The sequence below is a fragment of the Cryptomeria japonica genome, chromosome 6, assembly GCF_030272615.1.
Source record: "Cryptomeria japonica chromosome 6, Sugi_1.0, whole genome shotgun sequence".
Classification (NCBI taxonomy): Eukaryota; Viridiplantae; Streptophyta; class Pinopsida; order Cupressales; family Cupressaceae; genus Cryptomeria; species Cryptomeria japonica.
The window spans coordinates 653,797,464-653,821,724 of record NC_081410.1 but is presented as its reverse complement, the minus strand read 5'-3'; the positions used below and the strand labels follow the sequence as shown (position 1 = coordinate 653,821,724).

The 24,261-nt window shown below is 35.7% G+C and overlaps 1 protein-coding gene across 1 annotated transcript in view; it reads left to right on the top strand.

Annotated features, from left to right (window-relative positions):
- Positions 1-21,921, top strand: part of LOC131033205 (U-box domain-containing protein 43) — a 31,331-nt gene extending 9,410 nt beyond the window's left edge. Inside the window, exons 2-3 of the mRNA XM_057964365.2 lie at positions 2,501-2,795; positions 19,560-21,921. Coding sequence (XP_057820348.2) covers positions 2,501-2,795; positions 19,560-21,073 — 1,809 coding nt within the window. The 3' untranslated portion in view covers positions 21,074-21,921. The remainder of the gene's footprint in view (positions 1-2,500; positions 2,796-19,559) is intronic.
- Positions 21,922-24,261: the final 2,340 nt, after the last annotated feature.

The window sequence follows — 24,261 nt, the reverse complement described above, 5'->3', positions numbered from 1 at the left end:
TAAAATAAATATTTATTTGTGGTGTATCTTTGGAGATGTGTTCAGCCACATTAAATATTTATTTGGGTTCACTTTTAAATTTGTATGGGACATTCCTTAAATATTTCATGTGTGGGTTGTATATTGAAAAAATATTTAATATTGGAAAAACTTAGTATCAAAAAGTAAATGTTGGGGTCGATGGTTTTGTGCTTTAATGGTTTTGAGACACATAGTTTAGCCAATACCAATTAGTGCTTTTGTGTGAGTTTGATTTTATATAAGCAAGCACATGTTTAGTGGTTGGATGGGTTGTCATTTTATTGAGCTCTCTTGAAGAGTGCATATGTGAAGCATAGCATGAGATGTGTGGTTGCACGGTTACCCATTACACTTTAATACATAGAGGATGCACTGGAGGAACTTAATATTTCAAAAGTATTTATTGAGACTTTGTAAGTGTTTTGTAGTTTTCCATTGCTAAATAATACATTGAGTGTGGATACTTTTTAAGGTTGGGTTTTCTCTCATGAGAGTTTTCCTAGGGTGTATCTTGTGGTATATCTTTGACCTTTGCATTATGGTTATTTTGTAAGCTTGTATACAGGTTTTTGTTTCATAAGGTTATTTAGGAAATAGTTTGATCAACCTCCTAATTTCCTAATAGTTTAGTTCCTTATGATTTGGTGTGGACCCTTGGGTGGATGAGATCAGTGGCAAACAAGAACTCTTGAAGCAAAAGAACAAAATAATCTATACTCTCTAGGGCTGTTAGATAAATGAAATTGGTGGTTTGTGGCAGCCAAATTTCATCAAAAGGAAACTTTTACCTTTGGTGGCTTGGAACATGGAAAACAAGGTGTCTTTCACCATAACAAAGTCAAAATTACAAGATTAAAAAATGTAGTGATAAATATCTACAATTCCATTACAGCCTCTTCTGGGAGTCATGATAAAGCCTTGTCATATTCTATGTCACAGTTTTTTACCTTGTCCTGCAACAGAGGGGAGGCACAATTTGATTCCATGGTCCTATGATCTATCAATGTGCTGGCCGCAGGGAAGTGCCGTGAACCAATTCAAGTGAGGCTCCCCTGCTGTTGAAACAAATCTTAGCAACGTTGAAGGCCCAATGCTTCACTTCTAGGAGCATCACCTAGATGCAATGAGTGCTATGTGTACCATTCATTCTCATGAGAGATGGGTTCTCGCGAACCACTACTCATGAAACATTGGTCAATGAGTTTGACTCAAACACTACACAGTTGAATTCTGATAGCAATATCATAATAAAGAAGATTCTAGTTTTTCCTCTTTTTCCATATGTCGTGTCCTAATATTATGATTTGCCAAGAGCACCCTACCACTTGCAGGTACTATGGTTTTTGGGCAAATACAAATATGTTATTGGTCAGATTAACAAGCAATGACCGAAGGATTTCTGAGTATGATTCTGAACTGGATGTTTCATTTGTGAATTTTGCGTTCTCTCAGACAGGCTTTGCATGTTGAGAAGGTGGACTTGGTTCTGGGGTTGGATTCTAATCTTCACGAACTCTCAGTTTTGTGACTTCAACAGAGCCTCTATAATTGTTTCCACTGCTCTGGCTATGGCAAGGCTTCCAGACCATCTCTACTTACTAGAAATATTTCTGAGTAGGGTTCTGTGCTCGATGTTACATTTGTCAAATTTTCATCCTCTTAGACAGGATTTACATGTCAAGAAGGTGGACTTGGTTTTGGGGTTGGAGTCTAATCTTCATGAACTTTCAGGTTTCTGATTTCAACTGAGCCTCTATAGTTGTTTCCAATCCTCGGGATTTGGCAAGGCTTCCAGACCATCTCCTCTACTTACTAGAAGGAAGCCTATACTTACTGGATGAAAAGGTTTTGGAAGAATTTGGGAATTGGCTTACCTGCTATTCAAGCATGGATAAAATCAACAAGGAGGAAGGCCTTTCAACTTTTTCAAGAACCTGCATGGGGCTACATCTGCTCATAGGTCTGTTAAATAAAATGATCCTAATCTTGAACAATCCACTTTCTTGTGCCATAAAATTGTCTTTAATTTCTGTAGTGCAGATGCATTGAGTTGGAATCCATAATTTTTCTTGTTTTATGTGATCAAAATTTGCTTGAAACAACTTTGAACAATTCACAATTCCTCTATCAAAATCTTTAATGTTGTATTGTTGAATTCAGAAAAAATCAATATTAAGATCTTTTTTAACATTTTCCTCTTTTTCGCTCTCTAATAAGTACAAACTTACTTTGTAGGGAGCAACAAAATGAAAAGTTAAGGAGTTGCTTACAAAGTTGACTACTTTCTTAAACTTTCTACTTTGACCTATCTTACATCTGTTTGGTCTTTTAAAAATGTTCCCGTGTAATTTTTTTCTTATGTAAGTTGTTACTTTTCCTTTTTCAACTCAGCTTTTATGATTTTGGAAGGCATATACCTTCATTAATTTCCTATAAAGCGCTTTTCAATGAAATTTCATATGATTTTGGCTATTTACAGGTGATCATGGTGGAAAATGGAATTATTGATTTGATTGTTCATTGCCTTGCACGGCAAAAGGAGGCAGCTCCTCAAGCTGTATACTTGATGAGGTTACTGTCGGAAAATCAAGACACTGCTGAAAAAATCAGTCATGCACGAAATGCAGTTCTCTTTCTTGTGACTCTTATTCAGGAAGAGGAGTTTGCTGAAAATGTCGGTTGTATACTTGAGAATTTGCCAAAGAGCGATAATGATGTCATTACAATGGCAGAAGCCAATATAATGGGGCCACTAGTATCACGATTGATTGAAGGTAAGAAACCATATATGATTTGGACAGTAAAGAGAAAGACAAAATCATTTCAAGTTAATCGGGTAAATTAGATGTTTTTTGTCTTCTTTTAAGAAGAATAATCCATTCAGCTGCTTTTTATTGTTGAAATTTCAATAATGTTTAAATCTGCACAATAATAGATTCATAAAATAAGTGCCTGAATACAAAACAGAAGTAGTCAGCATGAAGGATTCTATTTCTCTGAGCTAGGATGCATCTACTTAATTCTACATTAAATACTTGAACATGAAGCATTACGTTCATTGAATAGGTAGAGATAAACTATTAAAAAAGGATTTTGTACATTTATCATTTTATGGATCCTTAATTTACTACAAACTATGCTTTGTTAATTACAAATCACTACAATATTGTTATGCTCTGTTCTAGAACTGTTTCAATCCTTTGGAAGCTATGAAAATTGGAAATTAAAACTTGGAAAAGCATTCAACACAACACAGCCCCACTATTGGAGAGAAAACCATCTTGGTAGGTGCGAATAGGGTGTCTACATATCTGTATTACTTGAAAATAATACAAAGCGGGGTGTTCAAAACTTCAAGTTGCTTCTTACTGTGTCTGGATCTCTGTTTACTGGATCTGCCTTTTTGTGTGCTTCAATAGTGTCCAAACACTTATTCTGCATTACAAGAAGTTCAAAACTGGCTTCTAAGTTCTAACAATCTTTGGTGTGATCCTCTAATGCATTGGGAGCCTCCAAGACTGAAAGTGATGTGTAAAAAGCTGTGACTGTTCATGTCCCCAACTGCTCCTTGTGCCATGCCATTTTCATAACTTTCTGCAGTATTTCTTTTCCTGTGGCGTTTACTTCACAGGTGTGTTTATGTATTTGCTGGTTCAACTTGACATTTTTGCTGCTTTCTACAGGTGGCAAATTTGTCTGTGAAAAAACAGCAGGTACTTGCACAGTTTCAAATATTGAAAAAAACATAATTTCTTGTTCCTTAGTTCACTTGATCCTGTTTGGATCATACCACAAAAACTAATTTAACACAATAGTTAATGAATGAGATTGCGTTCATTATTATTACCTTTAATATATAGTGTGCCGTATGCTCAGCCTAGACTCACATCGAAAGATCTATATGGATCTCAACATAGAACTCATAATGTATCGTCCCGACAAGTGCATATTAAGAAGAAACATTGTAGGCATTGGTTGGGCACAATGGTCTGTGTAGTCACATAAATCTGTCCACTTAATTAAATGAATACTTAGTATTTATTTGATTATTTAACCATCAATTAATAATTAATTAAATTAATATTTAATTAATTCATCTTAACCCTCTTCTCCTATTAATTAAATAAATTATTCAATTTATTTGATTTAATTCACTTAACCAAATTCATACCATTAATTAAATAAATAAATCATATTTGTTTAATTAAATCTTCTCTCACATTTAAATAAATTAATATTTATTTAAATCCCCCAAAATCCCACCTCTCACATTTAAATAAATTAATATTTATTTAAATCCCCCAAAATCCCACCTCTCACATTTAAATAAATAAATCATTTATTTAAATCACCTTTATCCTCCACCCACTTGTATTTTCCTACAAAAGCAAGTTGCACAACTATTTTAAATAAATTATTTATTTAAAATCCTATTTATCCTCACCCACTTGAAACCTTTAATGGTTTCCCTTAAAGTAGTCAAACTTGATGGCTTTAAAGTCTTCAAACTTGATGGCTTCCTTCTATAATCTTCTTAAGACTTTAATGGTTTTCCTTAAAGTCTTCAAGCCTTTAATGGTTTCCCTCAAAGTCTTCAAGCATTTTAAATGCTTTATCTTCATTTTTCTCATTTAAATAAATTAATATTTATTTAAATATTTATCCAAATTCAACTTACACCATTTAATTGAAATAAATGATTTTATTTTAATTGAAAATACCAAAATTTCTCCCACTTGCATTTTCCTACAAAATCCACTTGTATGCCTAAACCCCTTCTAGATTCTTCTAAACCCTTCCTAATTAGCCTAAATTCATCCCTTAAATATTGTCACATTCCTAAGCAAATTGGAGTCACTTCTCAAAGACTCCAAAGTCTTTGAAAAGCAATTAATGCTTTGTGTGTTCAACAAATTAACCCTAAAAGTCTTGGATAACCTTTGAAAGCTTCCAACCTTCAACCACTAAATGGCTCAAAGTCTTTGATAACCATTGAAGGCTTTCAACCTTCAACCACTTAATCCCCAAAGTCTCCAATAACCATTAATGGTTACCTCAAACCCTCCCACATGGTTAAAACATTTGTTTTGACTCAACCTCTACCCAACCCAAGGGTCTCATCAAGCCTTTAATGCTTTGACCATGATTATCTCTTAATCATTTGCACAAAGGTTTATCCTTGGATTAACTCTTAATCCAATGGGTAATCTTAATTTAGACTTGACCCTTACCTTCTAGATAACCATGAGGTCTTCTCAGGCCTTTAATGCCTCCAACCTCTTCTCTCAACCCAATCCTATGTTGAAACTTGTCACCATTTTATTGGTGCCAATTGTGCACATGGATCCCCAACTTTCAATCCTAACCCTTGTTAAGATTGCTCAATCTTAACCCTTCATTTCCCTATTTCTTCTATAAATAGAACCCTTCTCCTCAAGCAAAAGGAGAAGCATTTAGAGTATTGTTGTTATACTGGTATTAGCATAGAGCTTTCTCATAGCATCACTATCTACACTTGCATAGCATTTGCTTATCATATTCAACCATCTTGAATCTCCATATGGCATCCATGGCTAGTGCTAAAAGCTGAGAGCTACACTCATTTGGGACTTGGAGAGGAGAGGAACAAGGGAGGAGCAACTATGAGCATCTTGATTAGCTATTTCATTCTATGTTTATATGCTTTCTATTTCATGCTTAATATCTCTCTTGATATGCCTGTTTAGGATAATCTTTTGTTGCTAACACTAACGTTTGTTTCTTGTGCTCTTGTGTGTGTTGCCATCAAACAGATTTTCTAATCCTTTTTGCAGAGCATCAGTCTGCACATAAACCATACAATGACCAACAGGTCCAATGCTACTCCAAAAATGAAACATAATTAAGTGACATCTCAAATAATCATTCTTCTATTTAACTAATGATATTTAGTACACCAAATAAATTGGTTGGTGTAGCTGCTGAAGTAAAATTGTAATGTCTAGATGGAGGAGTAGGCTCAGTTGGCACCTAGGATCTGTAATCCCTTCCAACCTCCTATACGTAGTGCATGTCTTTTCTGCAGCCATATTTATTTGTCGTTTTTCAGATCTAATCAGGTTTTGTACAAATTCACTGTGGAATTCAACGAAGGACTTAGTGGACATGGAAATCGCACAGAAAAAGAATCTTAACAATTTAATTGTATGTCATTGAAACATTTGCAAGGTCATGAAAAGCCTATAACTTATTTGATGCATTGTATTCAACTGAATTTCATGTATGCTTTTTTATTGTCCAAAGATGGCTGAAATCCTATCGAAAGGTGATTGTGATTTAACTCCTGATTTATTCTATATGATGAGCTCAGTTAACTAAAACATCTAGATTTACATATCAAAATAATAGAGGTCAATTAAAAAGTACACTAGGACTGACTTTAGTTTAATTAAATGAGGTGTATATTCAATGGATTCTGCACATTAAAATTGCTTCTTGGGATTACATCAAATAATCTAACCCAGGGAAAATAAGCTAGAATAAATAAATCTAACCTATAAAAGATGTATACTTGTTATATATCAATATGCCTCCTTACATTTAACTTAAGTTAGCTGAGGAAATAAGGAGGATTAGAAATGTATCCCCCTTTAAAAATTGCTTCCTTCAACTCAAATATAGATCTTACAGATAGAAAATCCGCCTCAACAAAGCTCTGAGATAAAATATCTTTATAATGGCTTGTACATTGGTCACAACCAGTATCATAGTACAAGAAATGTAGATTTGTGAATCCATTTCTTTCAGTCATCTTTCCTTTGGCATGGCTTAACATCTTTGGAATCGTAAGCCAAGGAGGAAAGTTATTCTGCTGTTAGAAATGATGAATCATTAACTGCCTCAAAATATGTAGTTTGAGTGGCTTGAGCTATGAATGCAATGAGGATTCCATGAAATTGTGTCTTGCAAGCAATTGAAGGTATTGGAGTTGATTGCTCAAATGGTAGAGGAACGTTGAGGTATCTCCCCTCAAACTTATGATCAAATGTGTCTTCATCTTCAAAAGAAGACAAGGGCAAAGAAAATTTTGTGAGGGAAAATGGTAGTGGGCATGTAGGATTGTTCAGTATTGACTGAAGAGAGTGGCGAAAACCCAAAGTTGCCATAGTTTGTATCCACGTAGGGACACAATATTATAATGTATTTATGTGGGTGGAGATTTTAGGAGTATTACATCATTAGGTGTCTTGGTTATGGTTTGTTTGTTTAGGTTTGTTTAGAGTTTTTGCTTATTGCCATGAATATTTTTTGTAGTTTTCCCAAGGGATCTGTTTTACAAAGTTTTCTATACTATAGGATATGCAAACCCTATAAACATATAATTGAATGGAAATAAAGAGGAGGATAGAAGTTTATTATTTGTATAATCTTTTCAGCTTCTATAAATTCTCTCCAAATTGCTAACATTTTATCTAAGTGTTTCCACCTAGTCACGAATCAAGGTTGTAGTGAGTGCACCAGTGGGTGTGAGCATCACCATGAACCCAACAATGCTTTCCTTTGCGAAGTAGAATGAGAAGCTGTTCTACACATTGACGTTCATGACGACAAGTTCGACACTGCCTCTATTTAGTTTTCATTGTGCGACAAAAAATGGGGTTGCACATAGTCACAGGATCAACGATATCAACATTTCAATGTCTTGTAGTCACCAATCTAGTCCCTAAGCGTATGGTGTAGGACCAACACCGTGTATGAAAATTGAAAAGCTTTCGATATTTTAAGTTATATAGGCTTTGTTGTGGATTTGGCATGTTTAAGTTGCCATTGTGTTTCATGATTTGCCCAATTGCCTTTGCAAACATATTCATCAAGAATTTGGACAAAGCGATAGATAGAGGATTGTATGATACATTCTCTACTTTTGGGACCATTCTTTCTTGCAAAGTGGCTACAAATAACAATTGCTAGTCCTAAGGTTATGGTTTGTAGTATGACCAAGAAGAGACAGCACAGAGTGCCATTGAAAAATTGAATGGCATGTTGCTTAATGGAAAGAAAGGTCTTGTTAATTTTAAGCAATCAGATGTTAATCTTAAATAATCAGGTTATAACAGAACAGTAACAGCAATAAAAACACAAAACAAGACATGCCAATACCTTGGGAAAACCTCCCTCTTGGAGGTGAAAAACCCAGCCACAAAGTACAATGTGTATTATCTCAAATGTAGGCAATTACAAGGCAAGTGTGCTTATCTCAGATTGATGTTCAACCAGCAAGATAGCAGATCTGAATTCCTCTTTATATGATAATGGAGATTGCAACCCTTATCATCAGCATCAAATTCGCTCAATGCAAGTCTTCATTAGCTTCACAAGATCTTGATAGCATCACCTAACAGCCAACCTTCACACAATGGATGAGGAGCAAGTTCGCACAAGAGAGAGAGAGAGAGAGAGAGAGAGAGAGAGAGAGAGAGCAGATTACATGTGTTGACAGCCTGAAGAATGATTCACCTTGTATGTGAATTGATTCATTATGCTGTGCAAATGACTTGCTTATATACTTGACTTGTTGTGTGAAGTCTCAAGTCAGCCTGCCTTGTTAATTTAATAATAATATTATGTAGATTGTCCAAATAGGTCTTGACCTATTAAGACGTTATTGCTTGATTGCCTTTACCACACGCTACATGAGTTTGGGCCCAACCCAATTACATAATCGCTCAAAATACACATTGGGCCTACCCTATCTACAAGTTACATTCAATATAGGACCACAAGTTACATCGCCCAATTAGGGTCAGACCAAATTACAAGTTACATTTATAGGGCATGTCCTATTCACAAGTTACATTATATATAGGTCTTGCCCAAGCAAGACATAATTACAAGTTACATGTATTTGGGCCCAGCCCTAAGTTCGATTTACATAAAAGATAATACATGTGTATTTTAATTTGTCATTGACAACATTAAAATACAATAGATAGGTATCCGAGCTAGCTACTATTTCAACAGGTCTCTGTTGGTATGTTTGTGCGACACCAAGAAAGAGAGGTATCAATAGGTATTGCCAAGTTTAGCAATGTTTTTGTGAAAAACATATTTGATACAAATACAGATGATGGAGGTGGAGAGACTTAAGATCGAATGTATGAATGTTTGGATCTCTTAGCAGTTGCTACAGTAGAAAAGCAAGCTGCTGAAATTTTATTTGGCTTGGGTTTTACTAATAAAAATGCAAGCACAAAAGATGCGAGACTTTTCTGGTGAAAAGGATGCTAAATATAAAAAGGAAAGAATTCTGGGTGAGGTTGGTCATCAGATTGAAGCATTCATTTAGCTATGCAAGATGATATCCATTGCAACTGAGGATTTGTTGAATAGTTTTTTTGTGGATACATTTGTTCTAGTGCTTGCAGCTTTATTGAACCATGAGAACAATCTTGACATACTTCTTCTCGCTGCTAAAGATTTAACTTACCTGGCTGAAGTTCTTGTGCATCAAGTTCATTATGGCGCAATACCTTATTTTTGTGCTTGTTTGCTAACTAATGTGTCTGGATTTAGTAGAACAATCCTTGGAAGCACTAGAGAAGATATCCCATGAATTTCCTATTGCTTACCTTTGTGCTGGTTGTGCTGGTGGTCTTATGGCAGTTGTGTCTAATTTAGACTTCGTCTCCACTGGTATTCAGAGAGTAGCATTATCCACTACTGCAACATTGTAGGTGGTTATTATTATTAACTAGTTATTGTCAGTATAGTAAATGACTTATTCACCAACTTGTGTCCTTTGATGGCATCTATCTTCTCAAACAATTTTGCAGTCTTCTTCAAAGTTTCTGCAGAAGTCTCCAAGTCACAGATGTGAAATTTGAAACCTGGAGACATCGAGATGCTAATAAACCCTACGGCTTCATCACATCGATTGAAGAATTTAATCTTTTCAACTTGTTTGGTCAGCTTTGACTCCTTTCTTGTTACATAGAACATACTTTTACTTCTAAGCTGCTCTATAATTGACTCCTATTAATATAACTTTTGTGGAGTTATGCAAGGAACTTTGTTGTCTGATAAGGTGAGAAAGTGGATAATAGAGACAAAAAATGTTGAGACAATACAGGTGTTCTGTTGTGAAAATGAAAGGTAAATCAACACAATTAAACAAATCGAAAACCATTCTGCCTTCATAGTTCTCCTTTGAAGACACAAGAAGTGCTGAAACAATGCAAGTGTTTTGTTGTTGGGAAGATGAAAGGCAAACCGACACAATTGTTAAAGGCATGAAAATATGGTGCCTTTGTTCTCCCCCATAGATATTTTTGTCCCACCTCAGCTTATAATATATTTAGTTCTTACAAATCTTTTAATTTTCTTTTGGTTGGTAACACGCAGCAGCGCCGCAAAGAGATTTCTTTTGATTTCACAAAACAAGTATTACATAGGTTCTGCTAGGTATCCGAGCTTAGCTCAAGAATCCTAGCTCTTGCATCCACAGAACTGCCTTCCCTGATTATCCAGTTAACCCAGCTAGTCCATCCTATTACAGACTATAGAGTCATAGACACAACACCCCTGTTTCTATAGATTCAGGCAAAAGTCCCAAAGGACAAAATTCCTGACAAACCCCAGATGCAGCTACTGCAATGGCCTTCCTTGACTTATATTCCCTGATCCATCAACATTTTAAACTAGTGAATTTAGTTTTACAAATCTTACATCACCCTAAAATTTGAAATTATATGAAGTTGTGAAACAACAAAAATTGCACAAGGTATAATTTTTGCACAATCAATTATTTGTGTAGATCAGAAAATAATAAGTAATCTCATAAAAGAGATCGCTGCAAAACTCCTCTAGATGAAGAAGTCATGGCTCTCCGAAGTTTTGAAAACAGCAATGATGCAGATGTTGCCTGAGAACTGACAGCTTTTTTGTGCTAATTGATTTTTTTCAGAAATAATACTACCACTGCCAAACTCTTCGAGTCAAATTTTTAGGAGTCCATGAATGCCCAACAAGACCTCCATATGACCAAGATATGGCTAAAATATGGACGATTCTCTAAAAAACCTATCAATGGTGAAGACTTGTATATCACTACTAACACTGATTTTAGCATCTTAGAATTACATAATATCCTTTAGAATCTTCAAGGCATATGCTTAGAAAAAGAGAAGTCCCTCAAAAGCTTTTTAATTCCATGTGAATTCAAATAATATTATAAAACTAAGAGTATATTTTCTTCTCAACCATGCAAAAATGCATTCAAGAGATCTATGGCTTGTTTTTTTGCAATTACTTTCCTGTTATTTATCCTTTTTTGGTGAAACAAAAATTGATTTAGGGGTTTCCAACCATTCTGGATGTTATGATGCATCCAAAATCGAAATGCATTTTGTGAAGACTATGAGCCTGAAAATGAGCTTGCGTTTCTCTTGATTTCTTGTAAAAAGGTGGCCATACTCTGATTTGGACGAAATAAAATCCTTTTGAATTTTGTTGACTGCTCTGGATGCATTGGCAAACTCAGATTTGGAGATGGCAGTTCTGAAAAAACCCCATTTATGTGGCTGAAGCAGCAGAAGTGACTTTAACAATGAATCTAATGAGAATCCTTCATTGTTTACTAGTACCATGAGGGCCATGTGAGGTCATGTAGAATTCCATAATGGAACTTAACCAAGGACCTTCTGGACACAAAAATCTTACCAAAAAAGTATCTTTACAATTTAACATTATGACACCAAAATAATTGCTTGAATATGACAACCTTCTTTTGATTCATTACATTAAAATAAACTATATGCATTCCTTTTTATTGGGCAAAGATGGATGAATTTCTCACTGAAGGTGATTTTGAATTGACTCCAAAGTGAGTTCATTGAGACGGAACAACAACAGTGCCAGCAACTCAACTATTTAGTTGTACATTAAACATCTTGAACAATGAACATTCATCACATATGTTTGATAAATTCTTGTACAATAGACATGAATAGTTGTACACAGAAATGAACAAAGAACAATATCAAAATAAATAGAAATGTTTACATGACTCATACTTATAATGTGCATTCTCTTGGACTTACTGAGGTTTAGTTGTATAGAAAGATAAATTCTTGTACAAAAGACATGAATAGTTGTAACAGAAATGAACAAAGAACAATATCATGAATAGAAATGTTTGCATGAATCATACTTATAATGTGCATTATCTTGAACGTACTGAGGTTTAGTTGTATAGAAAGATTTGTACAGGTGTCAGAGTTGAACTGTGTGGAGAACTCAAATGATCAATAGAGTCATGTAGAAAAGGAAATTGAAAGGTAGGCTGGTTGACTGGAATGATGCACGCAAAATATTGCCAAAGCCAAACACTGATCCAAAACATAAAATAGGGGCTCTAGGTATATAACATTTCATACAATCATTTATATCTTAAACTCAATCTTTGCTCATGATTAGGGTTGTGTTTAAAGCCCAAAAACTCTCTCAACAAGATTTAGTATGATTACATACCTTTTCACTTCCCAAACCTGCAAAAACAATTTTGTTTGGAAAGGCACAGTGTATATTACTCTAAATGTTGCTCAAGCAAATCTGGAGATTAGACTGTCCAATTTGATCCTTAGAGGTAGTTAGAATGCAAATTCTCATATTGATATGATTTTGTACTATCTTTTTAGTGTTTTATTGGAATTTTGAATCTAGGTTAAGAAAGTTCACCTCCTAGGCAAAAGCCTCCATTTAGATGCCACGGACTGTTAATGTACTGTAGCAGCAGGAGACATCATTATTTCCTGCGATGGATGTGTATTTGTCTTGTTGATTTCGTGCCTCTCCTTTTAGTTGTTTGACAATCTTTATTCAGCGGGTTTTTTCCAAGCTGGAAGCTTTTCGGTTACCTCGTCTACCGTCACCGACCTCATCCTGGCTGGCAGCGTTTCTTTTTCTTCCGTTGAAGTTCATTGGCTCGTTGTGTATGTCGGTTGTGTAACTGACATCTTCTTTAGTGTTTGGCCTTCTATCTTCTTCTTCGTGAGCTATATCGGGTCATGTCTTGTGCTATTTATACATATGCCGAGGGACACAAAGAAGGTGATCGATATTCTGATTTTTGATGATTATTGGTGAAAAGCTCAAGACGTTGCTGCTGTGATCTTGCATCATCTTCAGTCTTCTGATATAATTAGTTATGTTCAGCTGTGTTCATCGGTGTATGAAGATTTGATCTCTTATCATCTTCTTCAACTTTATTTGTAAGTAGTATTCTGATAGTTTTCTTCTATTTTAAGCATTATCAATCATTGTTAGATGATTGTTTGCTAAGTGTGAGAGTTCTGTACTCATCTTGAGCATTCAATAAAATCTATTTTTTTTGGTGTGGTTGGGTTTTTCACCCTTAGGTGGAGGGTTTTCCCAAGATAAATTGTTGTGTATCTTGTTCTCTTAAGTTTTCTTAGTTACTGTTATCTGAGTTTGTAGCTTTCTGGTTCTATTTTTAACATGGTAGTAGAGTGGGTTTAAAGAAAAGATGTAGAACCAGATTGCTTAGTTTTGAAATTTTCTTTATTTGAAGCTCTAGTCTGTTTATTTCAAGTTTTTCCATCATGGTGAATGGACTCAAAGTTGAAGACAGATTGGATGGTGTAGCCAATTACACTTCATGGAAATTCAGGATTCTTATTGTGCTAGAAGAGAATGATCTTCTTAACTTTGTGAAGTCTGTTGTAGATGAACCTTCAGATGACACCAAGAAAGCTTAATGGAGGAAGAATAATCTCATGGCTAAAAAGATTCTAATTGATTCTGTTAAGGATCATCTAGTACTTGTTATATACAAGTTGAATTCAGCCAAATATATGTTCGAGTGCCTTCAAAGCTTGTATGAATTCAACAGTACTAGTAGAGCTCTAACATTGAGACGTCAACTCCTTCATATCAAAATGGCTAGAGGTGAATCTGTTGTTTCTTTCTTTATGAAGATTACAGATTTGAAGGATCAACTCAATGCTATTGGAGATTCTATTGAGGATAAAGACTTGATTATGTTGGCCATGAATGACCTTCCTCACTCTTGGCAATCTTTCATTCAAGGTATTAGTGGAAGAAATGTGTTACCCAAGTTTGATCGTCTGAGAGCTGATTGCATTCAAGAGGAATGCAGATTGGAGGCAAGAGGAATTGGATGCAAATCTCATCACGAAGAAGATCATGTTCTTGCTGCCCATATGTCTAAAAGAAAAGGAAGGAAAGGAAACTTCAAAAGGAACAGAGAGAGAAATTCTGATTCAGCGCCTGAATCTATGAGAAGAAAGGACCTCTCTAGAGTACAATGCTTCAGATGTGACAAGTTTGGTCACTTTGCTAGAGAATGTCCCTCTAGACCCACATGGCTTATTGAGATAGTGGAGCCTCTCGCCATATTACTGGTTATCGTGAACACCTCTCCAACTTGAAGGAAAAAGATTCTCATCTTCAAGTTATCATTGGCAATGATGCATGGTATTCTGTGAAGGGTGCTAGTACTACTTCCTTTCAGTTGGATTCTTGTATCCCTCTTCTTTTGAGCAATGTTCTCTTTGTTCTTGGTATTAAGAGGAATCTGATTTCTATTTCAGCATTAGAAGACAAGCGTTATCATGTTGCTTTTGTTGAGGGAAAAGTTCTTGCATGGAAGAAGAACACCAACATTCAGTCAGCTCGTAAGATTGGTGTTCAACATGACAGTCTTTACAAGCTTTCAGCCCGTCCTATTCAAGCATTAGCTCATGATTCTACAAGCTCAAGTGAGCTGTGGCATAAAAGATTTGGTCACCTAAATTTCAGAACTTTGTCTTCACTGGAGAAGGTGGTTGTTGGTCTTCCAAAGCTGAATCAAAATCACGAAGGTGTTTGCAAGGGATGTGCTCTAGATAAGAATGTTAAGAGTACTTTTCATAGTAGTGAAAATAGAGCAAAGGATATTCTAGAGTTAATTCACTCTGATTTGTGTGGCCCTATGTCAGTTGCTTCCCTTAGTGGTTTTTGGTATTATGTTACCTTCATTGATGACTTTTCTTGTAAGTGTTGGATTTATTTTCTTAAGTCTAAAGAATCTGATGAAGTGCCGTCCAGATTTTAAGAATTTAAAGCACTTGTTGAAAATTTATCAAACAAGAAGATAAAGGTTCTAAGATTTGATAATGGGGGACAATATGTTTCTGGTTTATTTCATAACTTTTGTGTTGAAGCTGGGATTAAGAGGGAGTTCTGTGTACCTTATAATCCTCAACAAAATGGTGTAGTTGAAAGAAAGAATATGACAATTGTTGAGGCTGCGAAGGCTATGATCCATGATCAGAGTCTTCAAATATTTTTATGGGCAGAGGCTTGTAGGACAACAATTTACATTCAGAATCGTAGTCCTCATCAAATCCTAGACAACATGACTCGAGAAGAAGCTTTTTCAGGTATCAAACCAGACATTAGTTACGTCAGGATTTTTGGATGTCCTGTCTATATTCACGTTCCAAAAGAGAAAAGAACTAAGTTAGAACCTTCAGGAAAGAAAGGCATCTTTGTTGGTTATAGTGAATCTTCAAAAGCATACAAAATCTACATTCCAGGTCATAAGCAAATTGAAATCAGCAAGGATGTGTCTTTTGATGAAGATGTAGCTTGCAAGAAATCCAAAGAGTCTAACATGGAATCTAATAGAGAAGACTTTGAGCCTCCTCAAGACATAGATATGGCTGATCCATATTCACCTTTAGAGATTTAGAGGGAGAATGCAGATTTAGAAGACTCTGCTGACCCTGTTGATCCAATTGATTCTATAGATACTTCTGCAGGTCCCAGTAATATTCCAGCTAATAAGAAAAGACCATTGTGGGCTCAGTACACTATGGAAGAGGCTGAAAAATATGTAGCTCCTCGTGGCACCTTTAGAGAGAGTAAAAGGCCTCATAAGTTTGCAAGATATGTAGCTTTGATGAGTCTCTTTATAGCATCCGAGCCTTCTAATTTTGAAGAAGCCTCAAATCAGCTAGTGTGGAAGAATGCCATGATGGAGGAGTATCAATCCATTATCAAAAATGATGTGTGGGATATTGTTCCTAGGCCCAAAGGTAAATCTGTTGTTTCCTTTAAGTGGCTGTTCAAAATTAAACATGCAGCTGATGGGAGTGTAGAAAAATATAAAGCTAGATTTGTAGCTAGAGGTTTTTCTCAAAAGGAAGGCATAGACTATGAAAAGACTTTTGCACCTATAGCACATTACACTTCTATCAGATCTATTATTGCTATTGCAACTATTAAAGGGTGGAAATTGCATCAGATGGATGTAAAGACAGTATTCTTGAATGGTGTAATTGAAGAAGTCTTTATTGAGCAGCCAGATGGATTTGTGATCCATGAGAAAGAATCACATGTATGCAGATTTAAAAAGGCCTTGTATGGCCTTAAGCAAGCTCCACGTGCTTGGTATGAAAGAATTTATCGATATTTGTTGAGCTTGGGTTTTCTCAAAAATGATGCAGATCCAAATATCTATTTCAAGGTAATTGATGATAAACCCTTAATTTTAGTTCTATATGTTAATGATTTATTTCTTACTAGAGAGGACGATCTCATTGCTAGATGTAAGAAGAGTTAACTTCTGAATTCGAGATGAAAGATCTTGGTTTGATGCATTATTTTCTTGGTTTAGAAGTGTGGCAAAGACCAAATGAAGTCATATCGAGTCAATTGAAATATGCCATTGACATTTTGAAAAAAATTGGTATGTTAGATTGCAAGTCTATGGCAACTCCCATGGAAGCAAATCTGAAAAAGTTACACGAGGTTGCAGCTAGTTCAGATTTAGTTGATCCTACTATGTATAGGCAATTGATTGGATCTTTGATGTATTTAGTCAATACAAGGCCTGACATATGTTATGCTGTTAACACTCTCAGTCAATTTATGAGTGAGCCTAGACAGATTCATTTTGTTGCAGCTAAACATATATTGAGATATGTGTGTGGTATAGTGGGATATGGTTTGAAATATACTTCTTGTGGAGGTCTGAAATTGCAAGGTTTTTCTGATTTTGACTGGGCAGGGTGTGTACCTAACAGGAAGAGCACTTCCGGTTGTTGTTTTAGCTTAGGTTCAGCTATGATTTCCTGGTGCAGCAGGAAGCAATCATGTGTGGCCCAAAGTACAACAAAAGTTGAATATGTTGCAGCTGCTACAACAGCTAGAGAAGCAGTGTGGCTTCGCAAATTGCTTGCAGGATTGTTTGGACAACCTTTGGAACCTACAGTGATTCATTGTGATAACCAAAGCTGTGTGAAGCTTTCGGTTAATTTTGTTTTCCATGATAGAACCAAGCATGTGGAAATAAAATGTCATTACTTGAGAGATATGGTTCAAAGGAAAGTAGTGGAGCTCAAATACATTTGCATAGAAGAGCAAACAACAGACATTCTTACCAAGTCATTTCCTAGAGTGAAGTTTTGTTATTTTTGAGACAACCTTGGTATTGTAGAGAATTATGCTATTGCTGAGAGAGAATCTCAGCTTCAATGAATCTTTTATATGTTGTTAATGAACTTCTGTGAGAGAGAAGTTCGAGATGCAATCCCTTGTAATGCATTTTTCTCTGTGACAGAGAAATTTGAGGTGAAAGCCCTTGAGGCTCTTTTCACTTATGGGAGTAGCCATAGTGAATGTCATGTTCAGAGACTCCATGATGCTATCACGTTGAGAGAATCCGTGATAAAATTTTGGTTTCTTCTTTCACATATTGGTGTAGCCATTGTGTTTGTTACATTGTGAAACTTCATCTTTTGATATCTCCTTTGCTAAGAGGGAGTGTTAATGTACTGTAGCAGCAGGAGACATCATTATTTCCTGCAATGGATGTGTGTTATTCTTGTTGATTTCGTGCCTCTCCTTTTATTTGTTTGACAATCTTTATTCAGCGGGTTCTTTCCAAGCTAGAAGCTTTTCGGTTACCTCGTCTACCGTCATCGACTTCATCCTGGCTGGCAGCGTTTCTTTTTCTTCTGTTGAAGTTCATTGGCTCGTTGTGTATGTCGGTTGTGTAACTGACATCTTCTTTAGTGTTTGGCCTTCCGTCTTTTTCTTCGTGAGCTATATCGAGTCATGTCTTGTGCTATTTATACATATGCCGAGGGACGTAAAGAAGGTGATCGATATTCTGATTTTTGATGATTATTGGTGAAAAGCTCAGGACTTGCTGTGATCTTGCATCATCTTCAGTCTTCTGATATAATTAGTTATGTTCAGCTGTGTTCATCGGTGTATGAAGATTTGATCTCTTATCATCTTCTTCAACTTTATTTGTAATCAGTATTCTGATAGTCTTCTTCTATTTTAAGCATTATAAATCATTGTTACATGATTGTCTACTAAGTGTGAGAGTTCTGTACTCATCTTGAGCATTCAATAAAATCTATTTTTTTGGTGTGGCTGGGTTTTCCACCCTCAGGTGGAGGGTAATTGTTGTGTATCTTGTTCTCTTAAGTTTTCTTAGTTACTGTTATCTGAGTTTGTAGCTTTCTGGTTCTATTTTTAACATGGACCACTATTATAAATATCTTATTTGCTTGCTGCATTTGTTGCCTTGCAAATTAAACAAACTTTCTTGCCAAGATCACTGCCTATGCCTTCCAGCTAAATGCCTAAACACATTTATTATTCACAGGAATTAACTTTCTAGCATCTAGGCAGTTGTGGCAACCTACCAGACCAACGAGTCAATCATTTTCTACTTTCTTAAAAATTTAGGTTTTGGAAAAGGAAAATTATACCATCACTTGTGATCAGTTAAAATTTAAATGGTATATCTTTGTTGGGCATGGTATCTCTGCATCTGTTATAAAGTTTTAACAAGGACTGCTACATATTGTTGATTTGCAAAAGGAAAATAATACCATCCCTTGTGATCAGTTTAAACTTAACAACTTAGTATATCTTTATTGGGCACAGTTTCTCTGCATCCGCTATAAAGTTGCAACAAGGATACTGCTACATGTTCTTGCTGCTTGACATCTTCCTATGCAACAAGCCACAAAAGTTTATAGATTATGTTTTCACAACGATGTTCATTTCCAGAGGTACAAAGAAGTTCATTTCTGACATATTGAGTCTTCTAATATGGCATCCTGTGCTTTCACTAAGGAGCACTGTGACAAGTGCAAAATATCATGGCATCCTGTGCTTTCACTAAGGAGCACTGTGACAAGTGCAAAATATCACATGAAGTGCTTGTTTTAAAAATATAATGGTTCACAGTAGAGTCATTTCCAGCTCTTATACTAAGGAAACATTTTCCAATTACAGACCTACATGTAAATGCTAATCATTTCAATCTATGCAGGCAAAAGTTCTTAATGGCAAATGTAACTTGAATGAGTATATTCCAGTTAAAGCATTTTACTCGAATGATATTATTTGCCAAAATGAGTTGTAAAGTTGAGCTGTTTTATGGAAAAGCCCACATGATAACTTTTGTATTGATATCACTTCATTCTAACCATTTAGTGGCTTATATTTTGCAGGTGAGTATGAGTCTCAGATTTTAATGGCTAAGACTCTTGGCCGCTTGCATATGCCTGATAGGAGCAAGGAATTTGTAGCAAGCACTGAAACAATTTCCACTCTCATAGAGATGATGAACAATGATGACAGTGAAAATCACGAAGGTTGTCTTGCAGCAATAAAAGCCCTTGAAAGTCTCTCATCTGTCCCATCTATAAGCAGAATAGTTGAGAATGTAGGAGGCATCCAAATCCTTGTGAAGCAACTGAATTCAGTAAAGTCTTCCGGAACAATTAAAACAGGTGCTGCACATGTACTTGCCAACATATTTAGTGCCACTGTAGAGGACTATGCAGGGAAGTCTGATCGAGAGGCTGAGCTGGAAGAGCTAATCATCATGTTCTTGTCTCTGATGGGGCCTATCACAGCACCAGATGTTCATTATTACATATTACAAGGGATGATAGGATTAGCAAATGGAAATAAAATTAGCTTAACTGCCAAAACAAAGATGAAAGAGAGAGAGGCATTTAAGTTGCTCATAAATCTGTGGATGACAGCTACCGATCGAAGGGTTAAAGAAAGGGCAGTAGAACTATTTAGTTTTCTGTCAAGATCTTTCGGAGACGATGCTTGTTCTGCACTGAAAGAAAAACAAGGAAGCTTGAACGTCATTTTGGACATGCTTAAAGAAGGATACACTGAGTCAGATCATGCTGTTGCTGCATCCATTTTGGCAGACCTTCCTCCAAAAGATAAACAGATTTTAATATTCTTGCAGCAAGCTAATATTATGCCTCAATTAGTAAAGCTTTTAGAAAATGTAAATGATGTAGTTGTGGAGGCCAGTGTTGGGGCTCTTCTAAGGTTCTGTATGATAAAGGAACACCAGCCTAAGCTTGCAGAAATGAAGGTTATTCAGAAGATGGTTAGCCTTCTATGTGCAGGAAGGTGCCTCACAAAGGAAAGGGCTGCTCTCGCATTATACTATTTTTCAAAAAGCACTCGCAGCTTAATTAAAAAACCAGATACTCCATCATGCTGGAGTTGTTTCTCATCAAGGCCTGATGTATGCAAGTTACATCGTGGATTTTGCAGCATAGAGGGCACTAATTGTCTGCTAGAGGCTAGTGCTGTCAAGCCTCTAGTACAGGCCTTAAAGGAGCAGAATATGTCATGTGTGCATGCGGCACTTCGTGCACTGACTACACTAGTTGGTGATGATGTTGGCGATAAGGAATTTGGGCATCGCTTAATTGCTCAGGAAAATGGTGATGGTATTGTTGCTATAATTGGACTGATCAGCAGTGGTACACCAGAGGTTCAAGAGATATGTGCTAATCTGTGTGAGAAATTCTTCAGCTTGGCAGAATACAGGAACAAATATGGTGTTGTTGCACAGATGCACATAATTGGTCTAGCTCAGAAAGGATCTTCAACACAAAGGCAAATTGCAGGTAGAATCCTTCGACAGTTGGAACTCTTACACAGCCAATCTAATTATTTTGCTGTATCTGCAGCTGGAAATCCCTAAAAATGCTTGTAAACTGTTTACAATAATTTTGATTGTACAACATGCTGGTTTGTATCTAACGTTCTTCATAAGTTTCACGTGCAAACAAAGGAGATCCTATTATTTTGTGTGGGCTTGTAGATTTCAGGAAAGCATGAATGGGCTTTGCTCTGGAGTTAAAAAGTTTTAAAATGGTCAAATATTCCCTATCCTCCTAGGGATAAACATGAATGGGCTTTGCCAATTTGGGATTAACAAGTTTAAAATGTGATGGACATTTCTACTGTATGTAGCTGGTACAGTCCTGGCAGTAGGATGGTGATGGCGCAGTCCTATTGGCATAGACTCGTGGAATATGAAAACCTATTAGGATCTCACTGCATTCTAGATAGAATTTAGGAACAATGCTGAGGGTTTTTTTGTAGTCCATGGTTACCTGTCAAATGGATATTTGAGCTTCCTAGCTCTTAATGATTTGGGTATATTGAGGGTGTAGAACAGTGGATTAAGCAACAATTTTTGGGTTTGTCGCATGAAAGAGTAAGCAAGGAGAAAATCAGCTTCACTGCACTAAATGTATACTATTCAGTTCTTTGCTGGAAGGAATCACTTAGCAAATAGTGTGCAGAAGTGAACAATGACATACACGTGGGGCAGGTTTGTAGCAGTTTTGAATAAAGTTTTATTCTCTGAGGCACAATAATTATCAGTACATCAACTGGTAGGAAACAAATAAAATAACAAAGCAACTGTAGCGAGTTTTGGATGTTCAAATCTTTTGATTCTGCTGATGTGCAATCCATGCCAAAAACTACTCTTTGAAGCCATGCCATAAATATTACATCCAAATGTGCTTTTTTACCAGTTGATCTATAGTAAAGAATGGAGGCAATTTTTCCTTACCAAGTTTTAGGTCTAAGGGGCAAACTCCTCATGTGTTAGTGTCTTCAAGTTATTTCATTTTATTTTATTTACATTATTTGTTTTATTTATATATGAAATTATTTATTTATTATTAAGGAGTTATTTTAATTTGTTTACTTGTTTTAGTTTTAGTGCTTGAGTAAATGTTGAAATAAATAGTGTCTATTCTGTCATGAAACTATATATATATATAACATTTAAAAAATTTAGACATGGTTTTGATGATTTACTGCATTATTACTAAAAAGTAAAATAGTTCACATTTTGTAATGGTGGAGGTGCAGAGTGGAGAGGCTGGGGAAGAAAATGAAGAACATAAAAATCCTGAAGGGAAGTTTGAGGATGAGAATTTTTGTGATGAAGATCATATGGCAGCATTAACCATTGATGTTTCATAGGAGCCACTGATTTATAGAACCTTGTTAGAAGATTTGGTAGTTATTTGTAGATTCATTGGTCCGAAGAGGGACACAGAAGTGATTTGAAAATGGATTAAAAATTCTTGGAAGATGGAGCATATTCTGAAGTTTTTGCCTAAAGGCTTCTTTGCCATGATTTTTTCTATAGAGGATAGAGAAATTTTTTCACAAGGGGGATTATGGGGGATGGAGGATTCTCCTCTGTATATGCAAAAATGGCATACTAATTTTAATCCAATAATTCTACATCCATATAACTCCCCTATATGGATTAGATTATACAATTTACCAATTGAATATTGGTCAGAGGAATATTTGGAAAAGATTGGTAGAACATTAGGAACAATTATAGATATTGATACATAATTGATCAATGGAGACTCTTCCCTATATGCTAGAATCAAAATAGCAGCAGTTAGAAAAGTCCCTAATGAAATTAGAGTTCATGTCCAAAGTAAGCACTAGATGCAAAAAAATAGAAATTGAAGTTTTTTCTTTTTCTTAGATGCCGTTGTAGGGATTATTTGGAAACAAATTGTAATAGGAATGTCAAGAGGTAGAGAAAATGGGCCCCGAAGGGAAATAGAAAACCAAAAATTCTAAAAAACCAATTGAAAAAATGGTTACAAGTAGTTTGGTTTTGCAAGAAAATGACGAATTTCAAGGCCAAAAAGAACATTAGACAATAATTTGCAGAGAAGAATAGATAGGACAAACTCCAATATTAAAATTGATAAAAATAAATTAAGGGAGGAAGGGATTAGAAATTCAAGAAATATCACTATTAGAAATAGATTATTGAGTATTGATTCCCATAGAAATAGTATTGAAAATTTTTTGGACTCAGATAATACTACCGATCTAAGGGCAAGGATATTCAAGTAGAAGTTAACATTCATGATATGGATGTTGCGGAAAAGTAGGATTTATCATGTGAAGAAGGTGAATGCGATTTTGGAAAGGATTTGATTGATATGGATGAACTTGATGCTATTGATTCAAGATGCATTAGCTAGACCATAGCTTTTTATTTGGGTAGGTCAAGGAAGGCGAGAGGAAGGAAGACAAAATTAGCAAAAGAGGGGGGAAGAGGCCATCAAAAAAGGTTTTCCAAGCACTAATTAATTTATAGCAAAATCCAAGTGAGATAAATCCTCCCTTGGACAACCATGAAAATAACTACTTGGAATGTCAAGGGTATTTCCACCCCTGACAAAAGACGTCTAATCAGGCATCAGATGGAGATAAAGGTGGCATATATATTCTTGTTACATGAAACTAAGACCAATGCTTTTGTTGGAGAGGTGTTTGTAAAGTATTGTAAGAAAGGCATTTTTGTTGATGTGAATGGTTCGACAGGGGGTTTAGGGGTTTTACGAAATCGAGTCAAGATTGATTTTTCTCTCATTCAACAATCTTCTCCATGGTTGCTTTGCAAGGTGATCCTCAAAGCAGATAATGAATCCTTCCACATATTCAATACGTATGGTCCGACAAAGGCAAAGGAGAAATTTAACACATGGTAGAAGTTTTTTTGGTGCTTCTAATGGGCTTCACCAAGGAGACCCGATTTCCCCCTTTTTGTTTGTGACAATGGTAGAAGTAATGGGCAGATTTATTAAGAGATTGAGAGAATAGAATATGGAAAGGTATTCAGGTTTCAAAAGACTACATTATCTCTCATTCATAGTTTGCAGATGATACAATTTTGTTTGGTGAAGCCTCGTTGAAAGAAGCAGAGATCATCAAGGGTCCACTAGAAAAATATTCTTCTGTTTTTGGTCAAAGTGTTAATAGGGACAAATCAGAAGTGTATTTCTTTAATACAAATAAAACCATTCAAAAAAAGATTGCTAATCTTTGAAG